This window comes from Xenia sp. Carnegie-2017, unplaced genomic scaffold (assembly GCF_021976095.1).
Source record: "Xenia sp. Carnegie-2017 unplaced genomic scaffold, XeniaSp_v1 HiC_scaffold_13, whole genome shotgun sequence".
Lineage (NCBI taxonomy): Eukaryota > Metazoa > Cnidaria > Anthozoa > Malacalcyonacea > Xeniidae > Xenia > Xenia sp. Carnegie-2017.
The window spans coordinates 9,540,921-9,552,706 of record NW_025813436.1 but is presented as its reverse complement, the minus strand read 5'-3'; the positions used below and the strand labels follow the sequence as shown (position 1 = coordinate 9,552,706).

Here is an 11,786-nt window from a genome sequence, read left to right as displayed (position 1 = left end):
TTAACAAATCAAATTTTTTATTAACATGATTGAAGACTTGTTTATGAGGAATGTTTACTACTCTTCTTTGATGTTTGTAACATCATTTTCATGGTGAAAAAGACCAAAGATAAGCATCGTTTGCTTCCCCTTTCCCTCTGATTTCCATTACAATGTTTTCTCCATGAGTCTACATCCAGAAACATTACCCGGTCAGTTCATATTTCCATGAAATTTTTGCTCTTTTCTTTCCTTCCACGTAAATCACCAAAGAATAACCTTCTGTTGGTTTGACTGGACCTAAACATGATGATATTATTTTGGTCGTTTCCCATACAACTTCATGTGTTTCTCTTACATAGTACTTTGACCTTGTTGTCAGTGTAAATCCAGTTGGATTGACATTTCTACTTGAACTTCATATCTACCAAGTGTTATAGTATGACGTAATGAATAGTTTTGAATGCTTAAGTAGATCACGTGGTAAAAAATAACCCGCTTTTCAATTGTTGAAGTAGTGTTCAGACAGCAATCGTTGATAGAAATGGTTGAACAGCAAAGCAAACTTGTGAGTGTTGACTATCGAAATTACACGCTTATGATGTTCTTAATGCACGTAAATTTTACACTAGATTCTTGGATTCCGTTCAACTCCATTTTATGCACAACATTTAACCACATCGTCAACTTCATCACTTTTTGTAAAAAATTAATCTTTCAAACCTCCTATGTAATTCACTTAGTCTGATTATGTCCAGCTCTTACGTTAAAGACGAAACGTTTCACGATCAACTCATAATTAATCCATGGCCTTATTGAAAGTGTTTTATGTCGGGTAATTAAATTTATTTTAAGATTCCTGGGAATCACGTTCAAACCAGAAAAGTATGGTGTTGACAAGTTGAAAAACTTAGGAATGTCTATAGAAACCGCAGGGAAAATGTATCTTATGTTATTTAGATTATAGGACTTACCAGAAATAGTAATAGTTGAATCTTTAGGAAGGCGTTCGTAATTATATGTAACACCGGCAGTCTTGTGTTGGGCTGTAAACGAGCCATAATAGTCAACCCAATCATTCATCCAACTTCTTTCTCCCCAGTTGCAACCAGCACTAGTGGTCGTTTGATAGCCCACCACTGTAAAAGATAATGTATTAAGAAATATATAAGCGCTAACACATCAATATCCGTATGAATTCTTACACATTTCCACTCCATTGTAATCGTGATTTGTGATAGTAACATTGATCGCGCCATTTGGAACAATGAAAATTTTGTTATCCCAAACGTTGTCACTTGGTATCTCTGTATACGAACCATCAATTACACCTGTCAAATATATATATATATAAAGGTCGACTTCTAAGGAGGAGAATGCAAAGTTTTTGTTTAGATGCAATAAAAGAAAACACTTTGAACATATTGTGTTATTGATTTTATTATGTTACGATACATATGAGGTAAAATATACTCTCGAAAAAAAATATCATCTTGTAAACTCAAGATTCCAGTTATAAAAGTAAGAGACAAGATTTCGCTTGATAACAACTTTGAAAATAAAGTCGAAATGTTGCTTTTAAGTCTCGTGTCTTTTTATGTTGTATCTTACGTCACCATTCATGTGAGTCAAGTTGAATGATGCGTCATCAAAGTAAAATTACCTGTTGGTGCAGGCTGTGTAGGAGCTACGTACGGTGGCATTGAGATACATTTTCCATACACGCAAACACCGCTGTCCGAGTTACAATGTGTACCGTCGTCCACATCTCCCAAAGACAAGTAAGCATTTCCAGTGCCACTATGACAATACAGAGTACATTGACTATCTGAGAAAAGTAAGAAAGCATCATTACTACGTCATCTTCGCGTCATCACTACGTCATCTGTACATGTTGACATCTTTAGATGTTTTAACGTGAAATTTTTTTGTTAACATGAGTGCATTATTGTGAGATCAATTCAATCAATTCAATAACTCTTCACAAATAAACCCTTTTTTAAACATCTTTCGTCGTGTCACTTACTGGGTAAAGTATATGAATCAGCAGTCTTTCCTCTTGCTTCACATTGCTGATCTCTATGGTTTTCATTATTTGAACAGCTCTAGCAAAACGTCACAACCTTTTGTCACGTGCAATTCTTTCTATTACTTCATTTAATCCGTGTTTTTGAATACCTGAATGTTACACCATTCTTTGGCTGCTAGCTCTTGTGTCTCACCATCACAATCCCGACCATTCAACGATGGCTTGGGGTTTGTACATGTTCGTGTTTTAAATCGTACACCTCCGCCACAACTTCGGGTGCACTCGCCAGGTGCTGACCAAGGTGATAAACCGCCATTTTGACCTAGGAATAAACCTACATTGCACACAATCTATATCATGTCGTAATTCACTTTTTATTTTATACGCCTCGATAAAGTGACATTTTTTCTTAGTGAGTAGGTCTTTCTTTGAAAACTGTAGATCTTTCAGTGCATAGAAATAATTCATCTGTATCTGCGCAGCAGGCAAAGTTTTTTAAAAAGCGTCAAGGAATCTTCCCTTAAGATGCCATTTCTGCATTCATCTTTAATAACATACCTTTACAGTTGTTTTGAAATGATCTGAGCAAATAATTGGCAAATGGAACGTTCTCTGCATATCGACCAAGCACGTTTCCATGATCTAAATATCTTCCCACGACGTAAACTCTTGTCCTGTCTGCATTTCGTGCATAACCAATGCCAAGTTTGGTTGAGGTTTTCCATATTACCTGCGTAAAGGTGTTTATGTAAGAAAAGAAAAGGAACTGTATTCATCTCATTCAGGAGTACCTGCGTAAAATGTCCTATTTTCTTGCCTTCGTGTCCAGGTCTGTTAAAATTTTTCTCTCCATGACAATAGTTGAAGTCCCATATTTCGTTATACCTGTTGGTAATGTAGATATGTAAGAGAGTTGAAATCGTATTATCCTTGAGAAGTTGGGTGCACATACCAAGCCTTTGTTGCGTTTATTTCTACTGATGTATGTCCCCAAGCTAGAGCAAGGTTTTCTCCAGCTCCGTAACTGTTACACGATCCACGACGACAGTGGTCCAAACTGGGGGGATAAGTTGAAGCTAATCTTTCAGCGTATTTTTGAGCTTCACGTTCGAGTCTAGATAAGATATGACGCACATTGGTACTTTTGAAATTTAAAAGAATTTCTCTGTGTCTTATATTTCCTGTAATATTTCCAAAACTATATTGTTTGTGCAAAAGAAGAAACAATGATTTAACGTCAGTTAAATGTTCTAGGATATTTATTCAGTTTATATATAAGGAACAGTGTACCTTTCATCTTTGGTCATTGGTGGCGCTCCGTGTAATGATCTATAGTGGTTGTGTAGTTGTAATTGTTCTGTGCGGAACTGGTCGATCTTAAAGCCTGGGTTCAAATTGGGTCTGTAAACGCAAGAAGCGTTTCTTTGTTAATTTAATTTGTAAGCTTCTCAGTTGTAAACTGTTTCTTATAGAAATAATCATTTCTTGTTGGTTTGGTGTTGCTATATAATTTAGAAAATCTAGGCAATAATTGTTTATTCACTTTAACGTTTCCATTTTCGGTATGGCGGTTTTCCCACAAGAAGCAATCAATCTAAGACAGTTAACAAACCCAGTAAAGTGAACTCGATAGATGATTGTTTTATTTTTACTTACCTTCCTGAGACTATACTGATGAGGGCTTGTAGAAATATGAAAAGCATACTAATGATTCTTGTTCTATGAAGAAAACAAAGATTCGATTGCATAAACGCCAGCATCTCTATTTTAATGTAAATTATCAATATAATAAATAAAGTATGATAGATCCTAAAAAGGTGTTTATTAAGAAAAGGGGCTAAAGCTTTTGAGTGCTTGTAGCAATGTCGCGAGTTAGTGTTATGCAAGTATCGAAGCTTTTTTTTTGTATGCGATAAAATTTGTAGAAAATGTTGGTCGAAGTGATATTTGAAAGTGAAAATTGCAGAATTCGACTTTGCTTTAATTACGGTCTTCGTTACGAGTTTTAACGACTGAAAATGATGCGCGGCAAAAGCAAAACTACACGTAGTCGTTCATTGTCTTTCGTTAATTCGGGTAGCGGTTTTTACAAATTGGAAGATTGGCGCGGTAACGAAAGTTAGAGGATGTTTCGTTGTTAGGATTACAACTTGAAACGAATTGAAGTTTTCTGCTTTGTAATGGGTAGAAAAAACAATAGTTCGGAGCCCCGCTATAAGAAAATTCCCATGTCTACAAGATCTTTAAACCCGGATATCATTAACTAACTCCCGTTAACTCCAGAAAAACAGTAGCACAGAAAATTATTCGACATTTTATAAAATATGCGCCATCATGTTAAATTGTCTATTTTCCGCCCTCATAAGTACATCCTTATCCTTATCCTTCAAAGTTAGAGATCGCAACTGTATTTGTCTGTAGTAATAAATTAGAGGCGGCATTGAGACCAAAGAAAATGACATGAACGAGACAGTAGACAAACGAACCGATAGTTAACAGCGGTCAGAAATTTAGAAGGAGAAGGTGGACATATTGTCATGTTTCATCAAGTGTATTTTTCTTCTCCTTGCGATTTGTAAAAATAACTCAGAATTAAAGCATCTGCTGGTTATAAAGCTGGTTTTGTTCCGAATACTGTGGAAAACATTATTCAAACAAGGAACCATTTTTTTTATCTAATTTGAAAACATGGCATGATCATGATAAATATTACCTTATCAAACTAGCGAAGAGCCAACTTGTTTTTCCGTTTGTGTAACAATTTGCTTTCTTGTTCATTCAGGTAGAAAATGAAGGACGCTTGGAACCTGTTTTGCTTTTGTATGGTTCGGACCACGGTCTTCTCCATAATTAAGGTATTGTACTTTACTGTTTATGGCGTGAAATGGGCTTGCTCATCATTCAAACTTGACATCTCTAGTTCCGGAGGATTTTGTAATTGAATAAAACACAGTTTTACAGCTAATTTTCAAATGTGCTTGTCTGGGCATATTTCACCTATAGAAGCCTTCGTGCATTTTTCCAGCGCGGAAACACTAATAGATATTGAAATAGCGGTCGAAGGCTGTTTCTTTTGCCAATGATTTGGTGTACGTATCCTAGCATGCTTTGCAGCTTTTTTAGAAGTAGGAATTATATATTTGAATGTTTGCAATGCAATGTTAGCGATGGGCATAGTGGAAGCTTCGTTGCTAACATAATGTTGATAGAGATTGCTTACAAAAAATTTGCTTTCACCAAATTATCTACTTGTGATGACAGTACTTGATGTTAGACAACGATAAACTTGTGCATGTTAAACGACTTTTGCTTCTTATCATAAATCGTTAAAATGAACTTCTACAATATCAAGTAAATTTAAATGAAAGAAGTTCATGTTATAATCTCTCTTTCATCAATCAATATCTCTAGACTTTGTTTTGTTTTGGAGGGAGGGGACAAAAATTGTGGCATAATTTTCAAGTTTTGCCTCTCTTGCATGTAGCCGTTTGAACTTCTGGCTTTTTGTTCATTAATTACACACTGTAAATTTTTCAACGGGTAGAGAAAACACTCATATAACAGTACTTTTAAATGCCGAAAAACCTTACTCTATATAAATGTATGTTGACGAAAATGACGAAGAACCTGCTTGATCTTCAATATTAAATGATAATGTACAATCTCCATACGCATTCTAAAAATATATTTCATATATATGATAAAAATATTGTAAATTATTATATTTAAATGTTCTTCCAAAATCCTGATGTTTAAAAAATATGTTATACTCTTGCGTTTTACAGTATAAGAGTATTAAATATGTTATATTCTTGCGTTATACTCTAGTGGTAAACCGTTTACAAATGTCTGGAATAATATTTGCGTCAGATTATTGAAAATGCAATTTGTCTCCTGTCATTTAGTTAAAATTTGTCAGTTGTAAATTATGAGAAAGAAGTATTTGGTTTTTAAATCTTTTGTCAACTTGCTAATGAATTAATTGATATTTATTATTCTGAGCTTAGTTCCTATATACTTAATGATTCCAGTTCTAACTCGTTCCAAACCTTTTGTTTCAAGTCCTTTGATAAAGTTTTTCTTTCACATTCACTCTGTCTGCAATTCAATAAGGTCCTTTATGAATGAAAGTTGTTAAACATTAGATATGTCATTTGTAAATCATTAAAAGAAAAAAAAAATATTGAAAAAACATCAAGTAAACTTTGAATCAATAAGTGCTAACGGTTTGAAGATCAAGTATCATGTTGTTTATACTTTAGCTGTTGAAAATATTGGTTGTAGAAATCGATCTAATTTTAATTACCTTTGTTTATGGTTTGATCGATCACGTGACAATTGCTTCACGTTGGATAATTTCCGTACATCGTAATACCGACAGATTCATTTTTTATTCTGAAATTTACATTTTACTTTAGTGTGCGTCATTTGAAAATGACGTCGAGCAATAATTTCTGAAACGATGTGCTTATTAGACATTTTATTGTTCTTAAACTACAGTAATTATGCTTTGTTTACTTTCCTCTGTCCTCTTCATTTACACCGTGGGTTAAAATCATCTTTATAAAACATAATGAAGATTGAATGGTCGCAGATATGTCAGCGTAGGACTTGCTTTATTCCGTATATTATGAACATGCTTTTTAAACGTGGCAAACGAGCGACTTTCATTTTCGTAAATACATATTTGACAGCAAAACATTCGTAAGCTGTTATGAAGAATTATTTTTTACAAATCAACCCACCCATACAAACAGCTTCATCGTCGCATTATTTCATTGTCTAATGGCGAGACCATTATTTCAAGACTTTTATTGTTTCATTATTTCTATTGTTGCATTATTGTCATGCCATGCTTTTCTGGTCAAGTTGTTAAGTGTGTGCGTTACTGAAAATACGAAAGGAGCTATTTTCAAACACGGCACATTGTCGTCATTTAACAAAACAAAAAATGTTTTCGTGTTTGTGGGGAAAAAGAAATTGAAATGATGTTATCAAAGGATCAAGAGGATACAAATAATCATACAAGTCTTACTAGCAAAATTAGTAAGTTTTCACCACTGGGATTTTTACAATGAATAATTCCTTACCAGATTTACAGCATCAAGAGTTATCGCCTATACTGACATGATATAAAGACCAGTAGGCAATTATGAGAAAACGATGCCTCATAACCTTCGATAAATCGTATATACGAAACACCACCCCTTCTCCTCCTCCACCTCATTTTCCTTCTCCTCGTCCTCCTCCTCGTCCTTCTCCTCCTGTCCTCCTCCTCGTCCTCCTCTTCCTCCTCAAGTGACACACATCTTTCAGATTTACTAAAACAGAGCGAAGTTAACATTGTGCAATGTAAAACTTGTTTCTTTCTTCCTTTTAACGTCTCCATACTGTCAAAGTATCTTTGTAACTAGTGACCATTGTGTACTTATCTTAGAAAAACATTTGTTCTCAAAGAACTAGAAGTAAAATCATCACAATGAAACGGACTGGGGATATTTTCCCTTTAATATCTATCACCTTGTCTAGTTGAGAAGCAAAAATTAAATCTTAAATGGATGAAAGACAACACAACACCTGATAATTTCGCTTCCTTTAACTGACTTCTCATATTTTTATCCATAAGCAGCTGTTTGTTTCAACGAAAAGTTGTACAAAGTCTGTGCGATACCCACAAACGACGTAATCATGTTTGCGAGAAAAACATCGAGCGATACCACTTTGCTCTTAGTCGAAAGCCGAGCTTTGACAAAACCTGTATCGATGTTCTCGACATATGGTGATCATTGAAACGTGTTTTAAGCAAATTGGAAGCCTGCGACGCAAGACCATTAATATTATTGAGAATATATGGTAAAAATTCCTTTTCCCCATCAACAATTACTAGATGCCATAAGAACAACGTAAATGTCATTAAATAATGATCGAGTTTTCAGAAGATAAAAATACACGCCATGCTCATTAATAAGAAAAATTTTCCAAAGTAAGATCTGCATCAACCCAAACAGAGGCAAGTAAAATTTGTCAACAGAGATATTTACCAACATTTTCAACAAATCATTGTTATTGAAATTTCAAGCGTGATGCAACCAATACTTAACTGAATACCTCACTGTCATATGTTAAATTACGTCATAGTTTACACCTTAGCTTTGAGATTATCCAAATTTTTAAACAAAATTGTAAAACAATCGATGACCACGTGAAGTTTCTGAGTAATCATGTTTCGATCATCCAACAACCAATCATTTGATTTGTGAAAAACGAAACACATCCTTCTTCATTGGTAACAAACAGACAAGAGATAATTTTTCTAACCCCAATTGAGGAGCGATTCGAATTAAAACAGATATTCATCGATCATTTTCCAGGAAGAGGTCCAGCAATGCAGTAAAAAATTTAACATTAATAGAAATAAGCTTTTTCACTGATATTAAACGAATCTAATAATTCCTTACTTAATCTTGTTAAGCAAATTTCATAATATTCATTGAGATCTTTGGTATGGAACCATTCAACAAATCCTGATTTTTCACTTCACTGCTAAGTGAAGCAAGCAACATAAGTCCGTCAGCTTTTTCTACCAAAATGTTTTTAAAATCAGGCTGTCAGTAGAGCCAATTCCTTCTTCAATCAAAATTTAATATCTCTAAATTGCGATCATCGCTGCAATTAATGAACAGTGGATTTAATTTTTTGAACTTATTTAAAGCAACTTCGTTAGGTCTCGTGGTAATTACAAAGCGAAAACAATGCGGAAGTTTGTGTAAGTGATTAGCAATCAAATTAGCAAGGTCATCTCTTTCTGGATAACCACATTCATCAAGGGCATCAGCACAACTAACATTCTGGAAGTTCTGAGATATTATTAAACAACTGGTGAAAAGAAGAAAAATAACCTTCAAATTCATGTTATTCAAAGGCTACAGTTACCTGAAAGTTTTTCTCAAGAAGTTGTTTGTAAGCAGGAAAACTACGACTAACTTGCAACGCTAAAGATTGAAGAAGTACATTGGCTTTATTGTAACGACTGTTGTTGTGTTGAAAGAAATGAACTGCAGTCAAATATTGTGGATAACGTTTACATAAAGTAGCTGCAATTACAGACTTTACCAGCACAGCAGAATAATAAATAACGGAACTGTTTAAACTGCTAAACTCATCAAACCCATTTTGAAAGATATTGATCTTTAATTTACTTTCAAAGTTAACTAAAGCAAGCCAAATATCTTCTATTGTTCCATTGATTTCTTTATTTCTCCTGATGTTTTCATTTCTTCCTGATTGTTTCATTTTTCCTGATTGTTTTTCATTTCTTCCTGATTATTTTATTTTCTGATTGTTTCTCTTTCTTCCTGATTGTTTCTCTTTATTTTTTCTCATTTTCATTTCTTTATTTCTTCTGATTGCTTTCATTTCTTCTTCTGATTACTTTCAACACATTACAAACGATTCTTTATCTTGTGCAATTTTTCTACACCGTCCACTGTTCTGAATACTCTTGATCAGTTTTATCAGTAAATCGTCTTTAATCTATCCCATCTCTTTCAAAATTCTTTTATATTCTTCATTACCAAATGACTCATTCTTTTAATTCTATCTATTTCTCCTGACTTATTCCTAAACGAACTAATGGTTCGCTTATTTCCAACCAATGTTTTCAAATTCATCAAGCTTAAAGTGCTGGTAAGTGAGCATGATCATTACGAAATAACCTGATACGGGTAATATCTGCTTCAGTTGAATGATCAGTGACATTAGGCATGTTTTCCATATTGGATCATGAGGTGGTTTTAAACCACAAATATTACGCAGGAGAATACAGTAAAGTAATCGTCAAACTTATTTTCATTTGGTAATTAGGAGGAGGATACAGTAGATCCCATTGATGTTGCTTTTATTTGTTATCTTTTAGCGATAAAGCATGATGATTTTCTCAGAATTTAAAACATCAAATAAATCAGTACCTGACAGTTGTTTCCTCAATGTTATTCTTAAAGCTTTCCACCAACATCAATCTCATCTTAAAACATTAGTTTTCATGTCTGAGTTTAAGACAGACATAATGTTGCTCCCTGCAGGAAAAAATTAGGTAAGACTTCCATGGTACAAATTCATTGTGATTATAAAGGAAAACTTGCGGCCAGTTACATGAAGGCAGAATATTCTATCCATTAGATGGCAAATTGTTTTGAACTTTTACAAAGTCTTAAAAGGAATAATATGATTTGAACTGAGCATTCATTGAAATAAAATATTGCTTGTAAGATTACAAAATCTTTTTCCTAAGGAAAATATAAACACCTTTTTCTACAAGTTTGAAAATTTACTATCCGACAAACAATGCTATCCAGGCTTCGTGCAACCGTCCCAGATGTAAAGGTACATAAAAATAGTACATTTGTACATGTGGGCAGCCTCGACCAGAGTTACATGGAAGAAACAGTAGTCAGTAGTGCAACTGCTTAGTGGTATTTTTCATTAAATTAAGAGAAACTCAAAGCCGGCCCGTAATAGTACATATGAAAATTAACAAAATATTTTCATGTCAAAATGTCAAAATGAAATCATTCTTCTTTTGCACTTCTTTTGGTACAAAATGTTCTTTGTGCTCAATGTTTAATAAAAAATACTTAGTAATTATCATTATCTTCTTTATTGCTCTCCTACGATTAGTGCATGTTGGTGTGCTGGTGTTCACGTGCTAATATCGTGCAAAGGAAGCTTGCAAAGAACAATATAATGCCATGTCCTTATAAACTTCATAAACTTCAATGATAGAACGATAAGTTCTTCGCCATTTTGAATCAAGACGATTTTTAAATGAATATTATATCTTATTTGTCCAACAATGGTGTGGTGAAAAGATATATCAAATCAGTTTAATTTGTTGTACAATATTTGCTATTGATAGGACTATGTTGCCGATGATTCTGTTCCAATTTAAATTTTATATTTATTGTTAAATGAGAAGGCATTTGCACATGGTACATATATGATTGCTGATGTAGTTATTTTCCATAGGTACATAATACATTTAAATTCTTCGTCATTTTGACGATCTGTTAAATCAAAATCGTCGTCATTACTAATTAGAATAAATATAAAGAAAATTATATGCTGTCTGTTTTACATTTTTCACCAAAACAGAACACAGGGTGAGAGATAAACAACGTGATATACGAATAAAATACAGAACAAAATACAAGCACTGGACTGCAATACAGTGTAGCTATCAAGTTCCAAGCATTGAATTCACTAGACAAACAATACTATTCGTTATCGTTCACACTTGCGACTATGAAGGGGGACACAGCCAAAGATATCACGACAGATAGACAGACACTGCCTCACTCATACACTTTTTCAGCATTGTATTGCCACCAAAATTTTTTTAGCAATATGAAATCTGTCTATGATTTTAAGCCTTTCTGAGAAAAAATTTCAGAAATTTGTCAAATCAACAAGCTTTTATGGCATCTTGAAGTCGTGCATTTTTGGCCCAACACCGTTGTTTTCTATAATACAAAAGAACTGGCACTAGAAGGTATTATGACGTCATCCAATATAGTCAGCATTCGGGCATGTTTAGTTTATAGTAAACATATACGTTCTTTCTCGCTGTTTAATTATAATATTTGAGAAAATTATATCTTGCAAAGAAAGCGATGAATCAAAATCAGAATTGAGTGTTCAGTCAGATAATTCTGACAAAACTTTATTCGGGATACGTAACAGAAAACTCGGAAAGCAATGAAACTTGAGCGATAATGATTCG

The 11,786-nt window shown here is 33.8% G+C and overlaps 1 protein-coding gene across 1 annotated transcript; it reads right to left on the bottom strand.

Annotated features, from left to right (window-relative positions):
• Positions 1-3,315, bottom strand: LOC124433372 (A disintegrin and metalloproteinase with thrombospondin motifs 3-like). Its single transcript, XM_046983132.1, has 10 exons — positions 3,299-3,315; positions 2,961-3,122; positions 2,800-2,893; positions 2,567-2,738; positions 2,158-2,330; positions 2,006-2,084; positions 1,643-1,807; positions 1,185-1,310; positions 954-1,118; positions 1-279 (listed from the first exon to the last, which is right to left on the bottom strand). Exons 1-10 carry the CDS (start codon positions 3,313-3,315, stop codon positions 185-187), a joined length of 1,248 nt encoding a protein of 415 aa, XP_046839088.1. The 3' UTR covers positions 1-184.
• Between the last annotated feature and the right edge of the window lie 8,471 nt (positions 3,316-11,786).

Coding starts and splice junctions, on each gene's coding strand:
- LOC124433372 (XM_046983132.1), bottom strand. Junction 2,085..2,157: donor AAGAATGGTGTAACATTCAG/GTATTCAAAAAC, acceptor ACGTTTTGCTAG/AGCTGTTCAAATAATGAAAA. Junction 1,119..1,184: donor TTACAATGGAGTGGAAATGT/GTAAGAATTCAT, acceptor TATCTTTTACAG/TGGTGGGCTATCAAACGACC.